This window comes from Ranitomeya variabilis, chromosome 7 (genome assembly GCF_051348905.1).
Source record: "Ranitomeya variabilis isolate aRanVar5 chromosome 7, aRanVar5.hap1, whole genome shotgun sequence".
NCBI classification, from domain to species: domain Eukaryota; kingdom Metazoa; phylum Chordata; class Amphibia; order Anura; family Dendrobatidae; genus Ranitomeya; species Ranitomeya variabilis.
Genome location: NC_135238.1, coordinates 192,796,287 through 192,817,747, shown reverse-complemented (window position 1 = coordinate 192,817,747; position 21,461 = coordinate 192,796,287). Strand labels below are relative to the sequence as shown.

The 21,461-nt window shown below is 43.6% G+C and overlaps 1 protein-coding gene across 3 annotated transcripts in view; it reads right to left on the bottom strand.

The window, feature by feature from the left end:
- CERKL (CERK like autophagy regulator) overlaps positions 1 to 21,461 on the bottom strand; it is a 205,512-nt gene that overhangs the window by 25,109 nt on the left and 158,942 nt on the right. For all 3 annotated transcript variants that reach the window (XM_077272592.1, XM_077272591.1, XM_077272593.1), the window contains 2 exons: positions 7,098 to 7,240; positions 509 to 583 (listed from right to left, as the gene is read on the bottom strand). In XM_077272592.1, coding sequence (XP_077128707.1) covers positions 509 to 583; positions 7,098 to 7,240 — 218 coding nt within the window. The remainder of the gene's footprint in view (positions 1 to 508; positions 584 to 7,097; positions 7,241 to 21,461) is intronic.

The window sequence follows — 21,461 nt, the reverse complement described above, 5'->3', positions numbered from 1 at the left end:
GACGTACCAATACCCCCCTTAGCGGCGGAGCATCAGTACTGCAACGACCAGGACTCTGGGGCGCTGCATATATATGCCTTATCAAATCAATGAAAGTACTTGTGATTTGCAAGAAAGTCAAAATTTGTAGAATAACTCTACAAAGCTGGAAAATTCACATTTCAAAAGATTTGTTCATCTCTAGAATCTTATTATGAAAACGACTGTCAGCGTCACCATGTCTGCACAGTGTAATTGTCTAATTCTTATTGAAGCTTCTAAGTTAGACATAAAAAATGAACCTGGTTACTCTAGCAAAGTGGATCCAACGTGCAGAGAGGTTGCATTTCTTTACATGGGGCTGTAATCAGCCATGAACAATATACAAAAATAATATTTTTTTACACAAATAAATTAGGCAATTTTTTTTTTTAGTAAAATGATAATTATAAAAAAAAAACCAAACACATAAGCCCAGCCAGCCCTATTAATACTTATACTGCTCTGTCCACCTAATGATTCTTCTTACCCATGATGATGTGTAATGCAGCAGTTACCGAGTGCCTGATGCCATGAACGGAATAAGCCAAAACATCGGTGGTGCCTAGAAAACAATAAATGCAAACTATTAATCCAGGGAAAATAAACCTAAGAGTTATGAGCGGGAGTATATGACTATTTTATGACTAAGTGCCAGGAAACATTATTTTGTTGCCCACTTTCAGCAAAAAAGTTGTCAGAAGGACAATCATTGATTTAGTTGCCTGCCATTCCCCGACAATGAGTAGAATTTTTTTTTTTAGGTTTGTTCTAACTCATACATTTATGGCAGTTTAAACGGGTATTCCCATCTCCAAGATCCTATGCCAATATTTGTAATGGGTGTAATAATAATATTAGCAGATACCCCCATTTAGAAATGTAGTACAGTTCTTCTGATTAGCTATGCCGTTTACCCATGTTCTGTGCACTGCAGTAGCTTAGGTATCCTTGGATAAGGCCACTCACAGTGACAGATAAGTTAGCCCTCAGTGGTTGTAACCACGCTACTGCACATGAGGTAAGTGACTGCCTCCTTTTCTGACTGAGCGCTCCCCTCGTAGACTAAGGGGGTTTTTAATTAATGCTGGATTCTAGCTGCCCTTTACGTTTGTAGCCTTATTACCCAGGAGAGGCATGTTTGATAAATATTAGGTTTTAGGGTCCCATCAAAGAAAGATATGCCTTGTCGTGGCTGATGGGCTCTCACGAATTGGCCAATTTAAGCTAAGTACCTTCATTTTTATAAGTATACTCTATAATGCCGTTCAAATTTCATACATTCAATGTTTGCAGACATCCTGGGGCTTAGAGTGTGCGTTTTTCTCTAAAAAATTTTCAACGCTTTTTTTTCCGCAAAAACACAAAGCATTTTATGGTCCCAGCAAAATAATTGCTATTTCTGCTATCTCAAGCACGTGTTACCTATTTCTTTTCCTGGCTGATTTGAAGCAATTTCCAAATCCTCAGTATATGAATTTGGTCAGCGTTTTTTTTGCATCATTTTTCACCCATAATGAATGTCAAAAACATTTTTTTTATGTAGCGTTTCTTCTGCTAAGCGAAATGTCTGCAGCAAATCGTAAACTTGAGCACATACCCTTACAATTTCTGAAATGCAATCTTAGTATTTCCCTACTGAAATCGTTAAACCATTTTACCTTTAAAAAAGAAACAAAAGTCAAAAAAGGGATATCATGATTGAATATAATGATGATTAAAAAGCTGGGTCTTTTTTGCAATCTTTGCAGAGTGAAATGATTTATCTTTACCTGCAACAATGGAACAAAATAAAACAGATTCTGCTCCACAAACACCGAGAACTATATGGTTTTATGCAATATGCATCTAAACATAAATCGTAAAGTGTGTTATATTGATTCCTAAACTGTCTGCCATCAGACTGCACATGATTCTCTTATTACCGGAGATATTTTTCAATTTAGGAAAATAAATTGCTTAGACATGAAGCAAAGATGATGAAGCCAACCGAAAATTGCAAGACAGAAATAAAGAATGTCCTTGCATGAGAAAGCACTTTCTGTCCAGCAATTAAGTTAATTAACCAGATGACATGAATATTCATAAGGCTGTTAATGTCTCCCACACCACAGAGATAAATGTGATGCAATGAGTTGCCATTCAAGCATGTCTACAATTCTCCTGAAAAGCGAACTAACACTTCTGGATTTATTCTGACATTTTTATAAAAAATCTTCTAACATGTTTAAAATTATTTATGTTGAAAATGGCAAGATACCCGGATAGATATACAAGAGATATAGATAGATATCAGATGGATAGCGAAAGTATTCACCCCTTTGGCTTTTTATCTATTTTGTTACATTATAACTTGTGTTTAAATATTTTTTTATTTTGATTTGTGTGTTATGCATCAGCGCTCAATAGTCTAAGTTGGTGAAGTGAAATGAGAAAAATATAGGTAAAAATTGAATTTATGTGATAAAATAGCTAAAAATTGGCACGAGGATATGTATTCACCCTTTGCGATGAAGCCACTAAAAAGTTCTGGTGCAAGCAATTACCTTCATAAGTCACATGCTAAGTGAAAGGACATGTGTGTAGTCTAAGTGTCACATGGTCTGTCAGTATATACACACTTTTTCTGAAAGGCCACAGAGGCTGCAACACCATTAATCAAGAGGCATCACTAACCAAACACCACCATGAAGACCAAGTAGATCTCCAAACAAGTCAGTGACAAAGTCATTGAGGAGTACAAGTCAGGGTTGGGTTATAAAAAATGTTCTCAATCTCTGATGATCCCCGGAGCACCATCAAATCCATTATCATCAAATGGAAAGAACATGGCACCACAACAAACCTGGCATGAGGGGGCCGATCACCATAACGCTCAGCCGAGGGCATTAATCAGAGAGGCAGCACAGAGACCAAAGGTGACCCTGAAGGAGATGCAGAGTTCCCAAGCAGAGGCTGGAGTATCTGTCCATACGACCACAAAGGGCCGTACACGCCATAGAGGTGGCCTTTATGGAAGAGTGGGCAGAAAAAAGCCTTTACTTACGCACAAAAAATGTAAGTTACGTTTTGAGTTTGCCAAAATACGTGTGGGAGACTCTCCACCAAATGTATGGATTAAAATGCTGGGGTCAGATGAGACCAAAGCTGAACTTTTTGGCCACCAAGGTATAAACGCATTTGAGCTGCTTCATTTTTCTCTAGATAGATAGAAACATTTTTGGTGCCTTACTCTTATTTAGCCCATGTGGCTACTTATCAATGGATTCCACAGCAACAAATGCCAATGGAAACAAACAGTAGACCGGCTCCAGGCTTTGCCATGTGTTCATGCATTAATAATAAGTGACTGCCGCATACTTGCAAAGCTTTGTAAATGCAAGTTATTTACTTCTGTTTTTCTAATAATAAATTCAATTATTATCATTTACTATAAAAAAAATGTTCACACATACGGGATGTCTGTTTTACTTTATTTCCTCTTACTTAGGCCTCCTCCATAAGTCCAGGTGACTCCTGTACAGGTAAAGCCAGTACTGGTGAGATTTGTTGTCCGTGTGCCATCCAAATATCCATGTTCTGTCAATCTGTCACATCCATGTGCCATCCGTGTGTCACAAACGGGCCCCTGAGAAGATGTGGTACAGTTGGCACTGCTCCCAGGTGCTTGATGCTGAAGGCAGCTTTCATCATTGTCGCTTTGTATCCCTGTGATCAGCGCAACCAGGCAACAATGATGGAAGTTGTATTCAGCACCTGCTAAGTACATCCTGTGTAAAATAAAGAATTAAATAAAAAATATGGCATGGGCTCCAGTGTAACTTTTATAACCAGCAGAGGTAAAGCCCATGGCTGGGGGCTGATGTTAATAATCTGGCAAAAGGGACAATATCCCAAAAGGTTCCCAGGCTATTATTATCAGCTCGCAGCAGTTTGCTTACCTATTAGTGGTGAATTTATGGGGGACCCCAGAAAAAAAAATGACATAGGGTGACCCTATAAAATCAAATCAGCAAAGGCTAAACAGACAGCTGTGGGCTGATATTAATAGCCCCCTCATCCAGGCTACCAATATCAGCCCTAAGTTGCCCCAGAAGTGGCACATCCTGAAGATGAGCCAAATCTGGTTCTTAGTAGTGTTGAGCATTCCGATACTGCAAATATCGGGTATTGGCCGATATTCGCTGTATCGGAATTCCGATACCGAGTTCCGATATTTTTGTGATATCGGAAATTGGAATCGGAAGTTCCTATAACTTCCCAGGTGTGTGCGGTGAGTATGGTTCCCAGGGTCTGGAGGAGAGGAGACTCTCCTTCAGGCCCTGGGATCCATATTCATGTAAAAAATAAAGAATAAAAATAAAAAATATGGATATACTCACCCCTCCGACGGACCCTGGACCTCAGCGGTGCAACCGGCAGCCTCCGTTCCTAAGAATGCAGTGAGTGTAGGACCTGCGATGACGTCGCGGTCTTGTGATTGGTTGCATGATCGCTCATGTGACTGCTCACGTGACCGCAATGTCATTGAAGGTCCTTCACTCTCTGCATTCTTAGGAACGGAGGCAGACGCTTGCAGAGGTGACAGCCAGGGCTCGTCCGAGGGTGAGTATATCCATATTTTTTATTTTTATTCTTTATTTTTTACATGAATATGGATCCCAGGGCCTGAAGGAGAGTTTCCGCTCCTTCAGACCCTGGGAACCATCCAGGATCACTTCCGATATTTGTGTCCCATTGACTTGTATTGGTATCGGGTATCGGTATCGGCGATATCCGATATTTTTTGGATATCGGCGGATCCAATCCGATACCGATACTTTCAAATATCGGAAGGTATCGCTCAACACTAGTTCTTAGCCTTGCTCATCCCACTTGCCCTGTGGTGGTGACATGCAGGGTAATAGGGTTGGGGTCGATGTCAGCTTTGTTTTAGCAGCTGACATCAGGGTTAGTATTGGAGAGGCATACAAGACGCCTCAATTACTAACACCATAGTAAGTTTGGAAGTAAACACACAGCAAGAATAAAGTCCTTTATTTGAAATAAAATTCAACATCCTGTTTTACACAATTATTTAAAAATAAACAAGTTATATTCACCGTTATGCCTAAAATCTATTGAAACCCATGTCCCCTGTAAAAAACAAAACAAAAAAAATAAACAACCATTTGTCCTTTAACGAGTCTAGCTCTGCTACATATAGATGCCAGGCTGAACACTGGTATGATGCGAGCGTTAAGCCTGCCATCCAGCAGAGACACTAAGCTACGCGTGATAGCGTCTCGCGGTGACGTGAATAAGGAGAGCGGGGTTCATAGCCAATGCACTCCATTCATCTCACTAATGTCACCGCTAGCGTGAGAGCTTTCAGCGGGTGCTGAATACAACTAGTATCATTGTCGCCTGGTCATGCTGATCACATGGAGACCAGGTAACAATGAGGAGAGCTGCCTTCAGCAGCCGGCGCCTGGGAACAGTGCATCTGTACCACTTCATCCCAGATGCCTGTACGTTCTGCCGACAAAAAGCTGACATGTTTGCAGGTTTTTCAAACAGATACACGGTCCGTGTGAAAAACCTGTTATGAGCACACCTCCACTGAATACGACGGGTGTGTGTGTGTTCATATTTGTGGTCTTTAAAAAAATGGACCACATACAGATACAAAAAACAGACATCGGAAGGGGGTCTTATATTGAGTCAATATTTTCTGCAGCGATGTACATAGACTACCATCACTGATATCAGTCCCTGTACTCACTGGAGCTCACAATCTCATTTTCCTGTTTTGGGCGCGCATCCCAGGAACAATAACCCTAGCATAATATTATTGGAACATTGAAGGAATCTGCAAGATCAGGTGGAAATCCAAATGGTTCCGAATGTGTGGGCTTATCTGTCGCTGGTCGCAAGTCACACACGACTCACTTGCTACAGACTTCAGTGCAAGTTGCATGTGACTGCTTTTCTGTTTGTGAATGACTTGTCTGCCATTTGGCTGTTCTTTTCTACAGCAAACTTGCAGCTGTAAAATAGTTGCACAGCATAAAGGTGCATACAAGTGGCACAAATGTTTCTGGTCATTCAGCTTGTCTGAGATTTTCTGCCATGTTTCGTATGATGCGCGTGAAGCCCCAGCCTTAATTTTACGTAATACAGTTTTAACCAGTGTGAAAAAAAAACAATATTTTTTGCCTCTGGACAGCTCCTGACCGGCACCACATTCTTCCTTCCACTTCCTGTGTCTCCCACCAGCTTCCTGGCTTCTTTTTCTGGTGGGGACATCACATTTCATTTTAATGGGAAGGTACTGTCTCTTCTGGCTCAGATGGAATGTGAAGGCTGCAGCTACTCAGGGCCATTGATTGTGTGCAGTGGTCATTTGAAAGAACAGGCAAGGAGCCTTCTGGAGGACACAAGCAGCAGTGCAGTGGAACATCGCTAGTTTGATAGGTGATAATATGTGTTTTTGTTTTTACACCCACATGGGGCCCTTCATAATAGAACAAAGTACCAGTTAACAAATACAATATTGAGCAACAGTCATTAATGGGGAATATGTCAGATATGGGTTCCCAAACTGATTAGATTTCTGGGTAAGGCTGGATAGGACAAGTTCAAACACACCTTTCTGGTATCAAATTGATTTTCCATCACTGAGAAAATCTACTTTGTATATTTATGTAAATGAGGCTGCAAGTACACCAAAGGTGGGCCAAATACACTAGATGGAAACCAGCCCACCCCCTTGGTGCACTTGCAGTCTGATTCAAAATGTATGATTTCAGTGACCGAATATCCATTTGCAGCTGGAAAGGAATACTTGAACTTGTTTTTTTACTACTCTACTCAATAATGCAAGTACCGTAGTTTGGTGACCCAAAGCTCCTGACAGGTTTCCTTTAGGACACAAACTCTGGGAGTGAAAAGGATGCAAATCCAATCAGCCATATACATGGTTAGGAAAAGGAGTACCACCCCAAATTTTATTGGCACTGTATCCACCAACAGTTATGAAACAAAATGTTTTATTATATAGCGGGACTTAAATATTTTGTATGGAAAAACATCTTTACCTGCTGGTATGATACCAAGTGGCACAGTGGCTCTGACAGGAGAAAAACTACCATTTATAGTCTTCTCAGCATCCATCTGGGCTCTAAGTAGAAGACCATGGACAACTTCACTGACTGTCCCATCACCTCCGACACAAACTATCCTGTAAAAGAAGAGAAAAAGACAATTATTTTCATGTAACACTTTAATGATTGTACTTTAGATTATATACCCAAGTAGCCTAAATTATTAATGCGTTCTGCACTTTGTATATTATATGTACGGTGAAACTAAATGGTAAAAAAAAGAGCCATAAGTGAAGCGCAACATCTCAATCCAGTAATTATTTTACTCCATCGTACTTCTGAGCAATCTACGCGCTACTTTGTAATCTATCATAATAATATTCTGCCACTTTTCAGTGAGTTATAGAGGCAAAGAGGAGCTGTAAACATTTTACATAAATATAGTCATAATTTACGATGTTAATTACTATTAATATGCAAGGGAAGTAATTAACAGCATGCATTTGTAAGGACAATTTATTTAATTCGCTTCTTTACTACAGTGTTATTTATACTTTATGTGATGATTTAGGCAGCACAAATGACTTTGTAAGCCATGCTTTTGGAAAACTTGCACTTTTATTAATTCCCCCCACCCAGTCTTCACTGAATATGTTGGCTTTGCTGACTACATAGCAGGAGAGAACCAATACAGCATTTCTAAGTGTAGGGTCTTGTAATGAAGCAAATAGTTAAAATACCGCCACCCCGTCTGGCAGATTACAGAGGAATCTGGCCTTCACCCTTTAAGCCCTGTACAGGGATCTGGTTTTACAATGTGTTCTACTGGATTGCTTCCATGGAAGAGCCGTTGTCCGGAGGAGCGAACCAGAGGTAAGAGAAGGGTCTGGTAGCCAGGTCAAAATGAGGACGCCGGTGTAGAGATGGAAAAAAATTAGAGGAGGTCAAAATCAGGAACGTCCACTGGGAATATACCAAGTGTTGTGAATTCCGTTCTCGGGCTCCCTCCTGTGGTCATGAGTGGTACTGTGTGAGTTTGTTCTTGGGCTCCCTCTGGTGGCCTTTAGCGATATGTCTGGGCTCAGCTGTTTCATCTCCTGCTAGGCTGGGCCTATTTAACTCACCTGGACCTTTACTTGTCACCTGCTGTCGGTGTATTCAGTCCTGATCCTGTGCTCTCCTGAATATTCCTTGTGACCAGTCTCCTGCTATGAGAACCTAAGTTTGCTTGTTCAGTTTCTCATTATTTCCTTGAAAACATTTCTCATTATATGATGAGTTCAGCCCAGCTTGCTTTCATGTGATTTTTTGCTTGCTGGTTAGTTCTGGGGTGCAGAGTGCGCCCCTCACATCTTGAGTCGGTGTGGGGGTTCTTGTATTCTCTGCGTGGTTTACTTTTGATAGTTTTTGTACTGACCGCACAGACACCTATCTTTATCTGCCTATCTAGTATTAGCGGGCCTCATTTGCTAAACCTGTTTCATCTCTACGTTTGTGTTTTCCCCTTAACTCACCGTTATTATTTGTGGGGGGCTATCTAAAACTTTGGGGATATTTCTCTGAGGCAAGTGAGGTCTTTGCTTTCTCTCTAGGGGTAGTCAGTTTCTCAGGCTGTGACGAGGCGTCTAGGTTTTCAGGTAACGCTCCACAGCTGCCTTTAGTGTGTTTGGATAGGATCAGGATTGCGGTCAGTATAGCTTCCACATCCCCAGAACTTGTCCTATATATTCACGGTATATGTGTCAGGTCAGTTTGAGATCCTACCACCAGGATCATAACAGTACAGCAGGCCACAAAGTGTTAATGCAGCAGAAGAGGGAGAAGAGAAATCCTGAAGTCATTTTTTTTTTCCTCTGCACTGTGTTTGGCTTCTCTCCTCCCCTTAATCTCTGGGTGGTTCTGAATTCAGTTGCAGATATGGACATTCAGAGTCTGTCTTCTAGTGTGGATCATCTCACTGCAAAGGTACAGGGCATTCAGGATTATGTAGTCCGCAGTCCTATGTCAGAGCCTAAAATACCAATTCCTGAGCTGTTTTCCGGAGATAGATCTAGGTTTTTGAACTTTAAGAATAATTGTAAGTTATTCCTTTCTCTGAGACCTCGCTCCTCTGGTGATTCTGTTCAGCAAGTTAAAATTGTTATTTCTTTGTTGCGTGGTGACCTCCAAGACTGGGCATTCTCTCTGGCGCCAGGAGATCCTGCATTGCTAAATGTGGATGCGTTTTTTCTGGCGCTTGGAGTGCTTTATGAGGAACCTAATCTGGTAGACCAAGCAGAGAAGGTTTTGCTGGCTCTCTCTCAGGGTCAAGATGAAGCAGAGGCTTACTGTCAGAAGTTTAGGAAGTGGTCTGTGCTCACTCAATGGAATGAGTGCGCCCTGGCGGCGATTTTCAGAAAGGGTTTTTCGGAAGCCTTAAAGATGTTATGGTGGGGTTCCCCACGCCTGCGGGTCTGAATGAGTCAATGTCTTTGGCCATTCAAATTGATCGGCGTTTGCGGGAGCACAAACCTGTGCACCATCTGGCAGTAATTTCTGAGCAGAAACCTGAGCCTATGCAATGCGACAGGATTCTGACCAGAGTTGAACGGCAAGACTACAGACGTCAGAATGGGTTGTGCTTTTACTGTGGTGATTCTGCTCATGTTATCTCAGCATGCTCTAAGCGCACAAAGAGGTTTACCAAATCTGTCACCATTGGTACTGTACAACCTAAATTCATTCTGTCTGTTACTTTGATTTGCTCTCTGTCATCCTACTCAGTTATGGCTTTTGTGGATTCAGGTGCCGCCCTGAATCTGATGGATTTGTCATTTGCCAAGCGCTGTGGTTTTATCTTGGAGCATTTACAATTCCCCATTCCACTAAAGGGAATTGATGCTACGCCATTGGCCAAGAATAAACCTCAGTACTGGACTCAAGTGACCATGTCTATGACTCCTGCACATCAGGAGGTGATTCGCTTTCTTGTGCTACATAATTTGCATGATGTTGTCGTGTTGGGTCTGCCATGGCTGCAGGCTCATAATCCAGTTCTGGATTGGAAAGCAATGTCTGTGTCAAGTTGGGGTTGCCAGGGAATTCATGGCGATGCCCCTTTGGTGTCAATTGCTTCTTCTACTCCTTCTGAAGTCCCTGAATTTTTGTCAGACTACCAGGATGTATTTGATGAGCCCAAATCCAGTGCCCTACCTCCTCATAGGGATTGTGATTGTGCTATAAATTTGATTCCTGGTAGTAAGTTCCCTAAGGGACGACTTTTTAATTTATCTGTACCAGAACATGCCGCTATGCGGAGTTATATAAAGGAGTCCTTGGAGAAGGGGCATATTCGCCCGTCCTCGTCCCCTTTGGGTGCGGGGTTCTTTTTTGTGGCCAAGAAGGATGGTTCTCTGAGACCCTGTATAGATTATCGCCTTCTAAATAACATCACGGTCAAATTTCAGTACCCCTTGCCACTGTTGTCTGATCTGTTTGCTCGGATTAGGGGGGCCAGTTGGTTCACCAAGATAGATCTTCGAGGAGCGTATAATCTTGTGCGCATAAAACAGGGTGATGAATGGAAAACAGCATTTAATACGCCCGAAGGCCATTTTGAGTACTTGGTGATGCCTTTTGGGCTTTCTAATGCTCCCTCTGTGTTTCAGTCCTTCATGCACGACATCTTCCGAGAGTATCTGGATAGATTTATGATTGTGTACCTGGATAATATTTTGGTCTTTTCTGATGACTGGGAGTCTCATGTGAAGCAGGTCAGGATGGTATTTCAGGTCCTGCGTGCCAATGCCTTGTTTGTGAAGGGCTCTAAATGTCTCTTCGGAGTCCAGAAGATTTCTTTTTTGGGCTTTATTTTTTCTCCATCTACTATTGAGATGGATCCAGTCAAGGTCCAGGCTATTCATGACTGGACTCAACCTACATCTGTGAAGAGTCTTCAGAAGTTCTTGGGTTTTGCTAATTTTTACCGTCGCTTCATCACTAATTTTTCTAGCGTGGTTAAGCCTTTGACGGATTTGACCAAGAAGGGTTCTGATGTGACGAATTGGTCTCCTGCGGCCGTGGAGGCCTTTCAGGAGCTTAAGCGTCGGTTTTCTTCGGCTCCTGTCTTGCGCCAGCCCGATGTCTCTCTTCCCTTTCAGGTTGAGGTTGATGCTTCTGAGATTGGAGCAGGGGCTGTCTTGTCGCAGAGAAGCTCTGATGGCTCTGTGATGAGACCATGTGCTTTCTTTTCAAGAAAGTTTTCGCCTGCCGAGCAGAATTATGATGTTGGTAATCGTGAGTTGTTGGCAATGAAGTGGGCATTTGAGGAGTGGTGACATTGGCTTGAGGGAGCCAAGTATCGTGTGGTGGTCTTGACGGATCACAAGAATTTGACTTATCTCGAGTCTGCCAAACTGTTGAATCCGAGACAGGCTCGATGGTCATTGTTTTTCTCTCGTTTCAATTTCGTGGTTTCATATCTTCCGGGTTCGAAAAACGTGAAGGCTGATGCCCTTTCTAGGAGTTTTGTACCTGACTCCCCGGAAGTTTCTGAACCGACTGGTGTTCTCAAAGAGGGGGTGATTTTGTCTGCCATCTCTCCTGATCTGCAGGAGTTTCAGGCCAATAGACCTGACCGTTGTCCACCGGAGAGACTGTTTTTCCCAGACAGATGGACCAGTAGAGTTATTTCCTAGGTTCACTCTTCGGTGTTGGCAGGTCATCCTGGGATTTTTGGTACCAGGGATTTGGTGGCGAGATCCTTTTGGTGGCCTTCCTTGTCACGGGATGTGCGTTCCTTTGTGCAGTCCTGTAGGATTTGTGCTCGGGCCAAGCCTTCGTGTTCTCGTGCCAGTGGATTGCTTTTGCCTTTGCCTGTCCCGAAGAGGCCTTGGACGCATATTTCCATGGATTTTATTTCGGATCTTCCTGTCTCTCAGAAGATGTCTGTCGTCTGGGTGGTTTGTGATCGTTTTTCCAAAATGGTCCATTTGGTACCCTTGCCTAAGTTGCCTTCCTCCTCCGATTTGGTGCCACTGTTTTTTCAGAATGTGGTTCGTTTACATGGTATTCCGGAGAACATTGTGTCCGACAGAGGATCCCAGTTTGTGTCCAGATTTTGGCGATCCTTTTGTGCTAAGATGGGCATTGAATTGTCTTTTTCGTCAGCCTTCCATCCTCAGACGAATGGTCAAACCGAACGAACTAATCAGACATTGGAAACTTATTTGAGATGTTTTGTTTCTGCTGACCAGGATGATTGGGTGACCTTTTTGCCATTGGCTGAGTTCGCCCTCAATAATCGGGCTAGTTCTGCTACTTTGGTTTCACCTTTCTTTTGCAATTCTGGTTTTCATCCTCGTTTCTCCTCGGGTCAGGTTGAGTCTTCTGACTGTCCTGGGGTGGATTCTGTGGTGGATAGGTTGCAGCAGATTTGGAACCATGTGGTGGACAATTTAACTTTGTCCCAAGAGAAGGCTCAGCGTTTTGCTAACCGCCGTCGCTGTGTGGGTCCCCAACTTCGTGTGGGGGATTTAGTATGGTTGTCTTCTCGTTATGTCCCGATGAAGGTTTCCTCTCCTAAGTTCAAGCCTCATTTCATCGGTCCTTATAAGATTTTGGAAATCTTCAACCCTGTGTCTTTTCGTTTGGACCCCCCAACATCGTTTGCCATTCATAATGTGTTCCATAGGTCATTGTTGCGGAGATATGTGGTGCCTGTGGTCCCTTCTGTTGATCCTCCTGCTCCGGTCTTGGTCGAGGGGGAGTTGGAATATGTGGTGGAGAAGATCTTGGATTCTCGTATTTCGAGACGGAGACTTCAGTACTTAGTGAAATGGAAGGGTTATGGTCAGGAGGATAATTCCTGGGTTGTCGCCTCCGATGTCCATGCGGCCGATTTGGTTCGTGCCTTTCATTTGGCTCGTCCTGATCAGCCTGGGAGCTCTGGTGAGGGTTCGGTGACCCCTCCTCAAGGGGGGGTACTGTTGTGAATTCCGTTCTCGGGCTCCCTCCTGTGGTCATGAGTGGTACTGTGTGAGTTTGTTCTTGGGCTCCCTCTGGTGGCCTTTAGCGATATGGCTGGGCTCAGCTGTTTCATCTCCTGCTAGGCTGGGCCTATTTAACTCACCTGGACCTTTACTTGTCACCTGCTGTCGGTGTATTCAGTCCTGATCCTGTGCTCTCCTGAATATTCCTTGTGACCAGTCTCCTGCTATGAGAAGCTAAGTTTGCTTGTTCAGTTTCTCATTATTTCCTTGAAAACGTTTCTCATTATATGATGAGTTCAGCCCAGCTTGCTTTCATGTGATTTTTTGCTTGCTGGTTAGTTCTGGGGTGCAGAGTGCGCCCCTCACATCGTGAGTTGGTGTGGGGGTTCTTGTATTCTCTGCGTGGTTTACTTTTGTTTTTGTAATGACCGCACAGACACCTATCTTTATCTGCCTATCTAGTATTAGCGGGCCTCATTTGCTAAACCTGTTTCATCTCTACGTTTGTGTTTTCCCCTTAACTCACCGTTATTATTTGTGGGGGGCTATCTAAAACTTTGGGGATATTTCTCTGAGGCAAGTGAGGTCTTTGCTTTCTCTCTAGGGGTAGTCAGTTTCTCAGGCTGTGACGAGGCGTCTAGGTTTTCAGGTAACGCTCCACAGCTGCCTTTAGTGTGTTTGGATAGGATCAGGATTGCGGTCAGTATAGCTTCCACATCCCCAGAACTTGTCCTATATATTCAGGGTATATGTGTCAGGTCAGTTTGAGATCCTACCACCAGGATCATAACAACCAAGGCACACAAGGTTACAGAAGCAAGTCAGCACACAAGGTTACGGAAGCAAGTCAGATTATAACTGGTAGGGGGCACGAGGATTTAAGGAGCTAAAATAGCTTGCAGCTCAAACCTAAAGCACACAGCAAGGGGCAAACACTGACAAAAGTTAGCACTACATCTCCGAGAGGACACAGATCTAGAACTGTCACCCAGTGTTGCCCACAACAAGAGGATGGTGCCGTCTGGCAATAGGAGAAGAGACAGGAAGGCCAGGTACCACTACAGATGTCACAGAAGCGGATGGAAGGATTCGGGGACAGCGGGGAAGGTAAATGGTGGGACAGCTGTATACTGCAATGTGAAAATCCCTTGACATGACTGGAAGGATCCTGGAACTTAGAGAAGGATCCACATGAGATCTAGTTGGTACTTTTTGGTGGGAATTTTTCCATGCAGCTTGGCAGATTAGGGTTCATTAGAAACAAGCAATGACTGGTTCAGCTGTGTGACCTATGATGCTAATGTTATTGAGGGAGCATTGCCCAGTGAGAGGTGGGTCACTAAATGATTTTTATTCATATGACCTACCTAAATAGTGTATAAACTAAAGGTGTCGTCAACACCTTTCAAATGTAGTAGTATTCCTCATTAAATAAAAAACAAAGTAGTGCTTGATTAGCTGCAGGGCTCACGTGCCATAACAGTGCCATACAAATCCCGGTAGACCTGATGCTGACATCTTTGGAAACGTGCCGGTGTGGAAGGGGAGTATGTGGTTTCTTTAAATTTTACAAGGGGGAGTACTTTTTTGTAAAAAGGAGCTGTCCAGGTTGTGAATAAGCTCTTCATCATTGCTGGGATAGTAGGGATGTCATCCCTGCTATGTTCGCCATTGTTTAAAGTTATTTATGGATAAATTATATTTAATAAAGAACGCCATAGCCCACTACCAATTGACTTACTTAACAATTGTGTCCATATGTTTAATTTTTTTTTTAAGAGAGTTTAAAAATTTTTTTTTTTTATTTCATAAAGTTGTCATTAGTAACAAACATAGCATACTCATCTACGGATCAAGCACTGTGTCTGTCGCTGCCCTACGTTTTTCTGACAGGCTTCAGCATTTAAGTTACATCTACAGTACACATGACCACTGCATCCAATCACCGACTGAGTGGTCCATTCTGTCTTTCTCAGCATCACTGCTGAGGCTACTGATTGGCCACAGTGGTCATGTGCACCGTAATCATTATGTCACCGCTGCAGCCTGTCAAAAAAAACTGGGGTAGCAGCAAAGAAGCAGAGGGTAAGTTTTGCTGAATTTGTTATTCTTCATGTCTGGAAGCCTATGGAGTAAAAAAACCCTTTTATTCCATAAACTGCTTTACAAGTGCTATGGTTACCGCTTTCAAAGCTTAACTTATTATTTTTAACTAATTTTATAGTGTAATGTATGGCTTACTACTCTCACATCTTCAAACTTTTGAAAAAGCCAAGATGGACCCCAATGGTTCATCACATGAACGATCCACGGCTTAATGTTTTTTCCAAGACCTAAAATGAACTGGTGGTCTGGAATAGACCGCCAGAGTGGCAGCACAGGAGCAAGTGGCGTATTTCTATGGTATGTATGCTTGTTTTATCAGAATGTTAACTTTAATAAAAAAAAAAAAAGAGTGGAAAACCCTTTAAATGTAATACGCTGTTCAGAATTCTCAACTCCTGTAGGCTCATTTGCTCATTTAACCCTTTCAGCTTTCCGCAAAAACTTTGAAACTATGAGAAAGTTCAATACTTTTCCCTTTAATATCAAGTACCATCCTGGAGGTATATATTTCATCGGGTCAAAACAGGCACTGGATATTCATTACATAGCAGTCCAAATAGTAACTAAATTGTACACAAGACAGAATTGCTGTAAATACTTTTCTTTTTAAAGCAAGTTTTCACCTAATTATTATATTTTGCTTATTTGTTGGAAGAGGACTGTCAGGTCCTGCAAACAGAGTCAGCAATATGTAAATAGGAAATAATGGAAAGGACAATATTTTAGCTGAGAGGACAAACAACTTTTGCAAATTCTGCATAAAAGAAAACAATGATTCACTCTGTGTCTAATAAGGAGTGTAATTATAGAAAAATTACTTATAAACATATGCTCCGGAATTTGTACGTTAACTGTTTTTTTTTGCTTTTGGGATACTCTGATGTTATTATAGGATCGCTTTCTGGCTTTATTATATTAGCAGTGAGCTTACTTTGTGTCTATAAAAGAAAAAATGATATTACATGAGTGGCAGGCTGGAACAATACAGAACACCGATAATTTTGCCAGGCAATTAATGCATCGGGTAATATATTGTTAGTCCCTTCCACTGATGTCATGTAGATTACACCTTCCCGCTCTAGTCTATCGGCATCAAGGATTAACTGCTTTGGTGTAAAATAGGGAAATAGAAGCCGTTACTAGTCAAAGGATACAAGAATTTTGTATTTACAGTAGTTTTACTTCCCTCCTTTCCACATATTGTACATGTGCATCTCACAAAATTAGAATATCATCAAAAAGTAAATTTATTTCAGTTCTTCAATACAAAAAGTGAAACTCATATATTATATAGAGTCATTACAAGCAGAGTGATCTATTTCAAGTGTTTACTTCTGTTAATGTTGATGATTATTGCTTACAGCCAATCAAAATCCAAAAGTTATTATCTCAGTAAATTAGAATACCGTATTTTCCGGCGTATAAGACGACTTTTTAACCCCCGAAAATCTTCTTAAAAGTCGGGGGTCGTCTTATACGCCGGGAATCGTCGTGTACGCCGGTGTATATGGTGGGTGGGGAGGGGGAGTGATCCTGATGACGAGGGGGCGTCTCACAGGAAAGTGAGTAATCCCCATTACCTTATCCTAGCGGTGCAGCGTGGGGGTGTCAGTGCTGGGAGCGGCGGCGGCGGCTGCTGTGTTCTGGTGCGGCGGCTCCTCTTCTGTGTGGGGCCTCTGTGCTGTGAGGTGGCGGCGGCAGCGGCGTATCTTTATCCAGTTGGGGCTCCTCCGGCATCTCCTTAGCCCTGGAGGCCCCGCCGCAACTCCATCGGTGCAATGTGGTGGCCTCCGGGAAAATGGCCGCTGCTCAGATTCAGATCTCGTGTCCCGAGATTTCGGGACGAGATCTGAATCTGAGCAGCGGCCATTTTCCCGGAGGCCACCGCATCGCACCTATTGAGCTGCCTCCGGGAAAATGGCCGCTGCATTGCACCGATGGAGTTGCGGCGGGGCCTCCAGGGCTAAGGAGATGCCGGAGGAGCCCCAACTGGATAAAGATATGCCGCCGCCACCGCCACCGCCACCTCACAGCACAGAGGCCCCACACAGAAGAGGAGCCGCCGCACCAGAGCACAGCAGCCGCCGCACCAGAGTACAGCAGCCGCCGCCACTCCCAGCACTGAGACCCCCACGCTGCACCGCTACGATAAGGTAATGGGGGATACTCACTTTCCTGTGAGACGCCCCCTCGGCATCAGGATCACTCCCCCCCCCCCCAAAAGGCACATATTCACCGGCCCTATAAGACGACATAGGGTGTATAAGAAGACCCCCGACTTTTAAGAAGATTTTATATTTTAACTGGTAAAGTTGGGGGGTCGTCTTATACGCCCAGTCGTCTTATACGCCGGAAAATACGGTACTTTATAACACCAGCTTGAAAAAATGATTTTAACATCCGAAATGTTGTCGTACTGAAATGTATGTTCAGTAAATACACTCAATACTCGGTCAGGGCTCCTTTTGCATCAATTACTGCATCAATGCAGTGTGGCATGGAGGCGATCAGCCTCTGGCACTGCTGAGGTGTTATGGAAGCCCAGGTTGCTTTGATAGCTGGGAAGAAAATATATACCAGCTCACCCATCAATACATTAGCTGAACTTTGGGAGCACGGACCCGCTGTGTCCAAGAGTGTATAATTCAAAAGAAAAGAGATGTCCAGCTCCACCGAATCCGTGAAGATAAAATTTCTTTATTCACAAAACTTGTAACAAAGAGGATACAAACTTCAGCACAAAACCAAGTGGGTGCGAATCTCGACGCGTTTCTGGAGACTAAGCTCCCTTAATCATGATAGCAGCCTTCAGCTCGTCTGCATTGTTGGGTCTGGTGTCTCTCATCTTCCTCTTGACAATACCTCATAGATTTTCTATGGGGTTAAGGTCAGACAGGTTTGCTGGCCAATCAAGCACAGTGATACTGTTGTTTTTAAACCAGGTATTGGTACTTTTGGCAGTGTGGACAGGTGCCAAGTCCTGCTGGAGAATGAAACTTCCATCTCCAAAAAGCTTTTCGGCAGAGGGAAGCATGAAGTGCTCTAAAATTTCCTGGTAGATAGCTGCACTTTCTTTGGTCTTGATAAAACACAATGGACCTACACCAGCAGATGACATGGCTCCCCAAACCATCATTGATGAATACTTCACACTAGACCTTGGAAATCAAGGTCCCAGAGTCTGGAGGAAGAATGGAGAGACAGACAATCCAAGCTGCTTGAGGTCAAGTGTGAAGTTTCCACAATCAGTGATTGTTTGGGGAGATTGGTCAATAAACCACAATATTTTGGACTTTTAGAGTGTGGCCTTCATCTTTTTTTTGGATAGATATAGACGTTTCACTGTCAGACATTTTTTTAACTTTATTGTTTACTGCTAATTGCCTAGAATAGTGGTCACTGCAGCAGAGTAGTTGCTACTATATATTGAACACATTGAGACTAGGGTTGAGCGACTTTCATTTTTTAAAGATCAAGTCGGGTTTTGTGAAACCTGACTTTGTCCAGAGTCAAGTCGAGTGCAGTCGGCCGATTATCGCTAAAAGTCGGGGATCGACCGAAACACGAAACCCAATGCAAGTCAATGGGGAAGCATAGTCGGCAGTGAGTGGAGGCCAGGAAAACACCTACAGTGCCCATTTTAATGCCAAAAACATCCATTCTTGTTTCTGAAGCTTGTCAATCTTAATTAACTTTATAATAATAGTTGTTCAATGGAACTTGGGGGTCATTTGGCAAAAGTTGTGGGGGGTAGGGCTGGTTCAAGGTTTTAGTGGGCCCAGGAATCGTGGACTACGTCACGGCGGTGGAGCAGGAAGAGGTAAGTATTTCAACGTTGCAAGTGCTGTGATCCTGAGCAAGCAGGGGGGCACACTCGTTCGCATTTGCACTGGCACAGGGCCCCTCAAAGTACAGCGGTGTGTTTGCACGGCGGGGGCGCCTCCCACCAGCAGCGACACTTTTGCATACTCTGAGGGGCCCTGTGCCAGTGACGTCGCCAACGAGTATGCCCCCCCCACCTGATGAAGGAACCTGCACTTTCATCTGCACCTTCCTCTTTGTCCCTGTGTAAGGTGGTATAACATGCTGGAAGGGGAACCTTACTTTCAGCAGGGTCAGATTCTGGCTGTGTAGAGTGCAAGGGGAATGTAGTGGTCTAGGTCAATGTACCAGCAGACTCATCTAGCAGTGGCTGGGCAATGGGCAGGATGAGGAGGAAACAGATATAGGGCCAAAGAATAAAGTAGGCTAAATGCAGTTCAAAATTGGTAACAGGACTAAACAGGCGGCATTGCTTTGTTCAGTGGAGTAGCAAACCCAGGAGCAGCAGACACTGTTTTAAGGGCCCAAACACACTAATAGGCCAAATGCAGTTTAATATCTGATACTTTAGGCCAAAAGCCTAAAGACTGAAGCTCAGCTTTATTCAGTTGAGGGCAAACACCAGGGAGGGGCAGACACCGTTAGTAGGCCGTAACCAAAGTTGAAGGCCAAATGCAGTTTAATATCTGATACTATAGGCCGAAAGCCAGAAGGTGGAAGCTCAGCTTTATTCAGTTGAGGACAAACAACATGGAGGGGCAGACACCGTTAGTAGGCCCTAACCACCAATTTTTAAAAACACAGCACTTAATGAGAGCCAGAAGGTTGAAGCTCAGCTTTATTCAGTTGAGGAAAAACACCAGGCAGGGGCAGACACTGTTAGTAGGCCGTAACCAATGTTGAAGGCCAAATGCAGTTTAATATCTGATACTATAGGCCGAAAGCCAGAAGGTGGAAGCTCAGCTTTATTCAGTTGAGGGCAAACACCAGGGAGGGGCAGACACCGTTAGTAGGCCCTAACCACCAATTTTTAAAAACACAGCACTTAATGAGAGCCAGAAGGTTGAAGCTCAGCTTTATTCAGTTGAGGAAAAACACCAGGCAGGGGCAGACACCGTTAGTAGGCCGTAACCAAAGTTGAAGGCCAAATGCAGTTTAATTTCTGATACTATAGGCCGAAAGCCAGAAGGTGGAAGCTCCGATTTAGACAGTGGAAGACAATTTGAATTAGGGACTGCAGACAGACTTAGTAGGCTGTCCCCTGTGGACCATGCATCCACCACATTAACCCATTGCGCCGTAATGGACACGTAATCTTCCGTGGCCATGCCTACAGGTCCATGCGTCTGTTGTCAGGTGCACCTTTGTACTCACAGATTGCCAGAGTGCATGGACAATGCGGTCTTTTACATGCTGGTGGAGGGTTGGGATGGCTTTTCTCGCAAAAGAAGTGTCGACTAGTTAGCTTGTAGCGTGGTACAGCGTAGTCCATCATGGCCTTATTAATAGTAAATAAAATATATAACTAGGCTCTATGAACTTTTAAATAGGTTCCAGGGGTACACGGGCAGCATTGTGTCATGGTTCCCAATGGCAGGGACTTAGGCAAAAACGGACTAGCTCTAGGAAGATGGTAACTCAGATGACCGCGATGCTGAACCTAACACACAAATAACAGTAGCCGGGGGGCGTGCCTACGTTATTATCCCTAGACGTCTCGCACCAGCCGGAGATCTAGTTACTCCTAGTAGAGGAATACACAGACCTGACTTGCCTCCAGGGAAACCCCAAAAGTGATAGTAGCCCCCCACATATAATAACGGTTAGGTAAGAGGAAAACACGTACGCAGTATGAATATAGGTTCAGCAAAGAGAGGCCCTCTGACTAGATAGCAGAAAATACAAAAGAGGACTTCGCGGTCACCTCAAAACCCTAATCAGCCATCCTGAAATTACTTTAACTCCGATATCAACTCATGACACCGGAGTAGTAATTTCAGATCACTAGAGCTTCCAGCAGCAAGAGTGTATAAATGCGTGCTGGACAAAACAAACACAAAAATACAAAAGATCCAACTTAGCTGAATTGCAGACTTGGAGCAGGTAGCAAGCAACAGAGGTGCTCTGATAACATTGATTGCCGGCACTAGAATGACTGAGAAGCCAAACTAAATAGGAAACTCCCAAACCCAGATGGGAACAGGTGCACTGGAAACAAAAGACAAAAGTAAGCCAGTACCACCAGTAGCCACCAGAGGGAGCCAAAAACAGAATTCACAACAGTACCCCCCCCTTAAGGAGGGGGCACCGAACCCTCATGAGAACCACCAGGGCGATCTGGATGCGCCCTATGAAAGGCGCGAACCAAATCAGAGGCATGAACATCAGAGGCAGTCACCCAAGAATTATCTTCCTGCCCGTATCCCTTCCATTTAACCAAATATTGGAGTCTCCGTCTGGA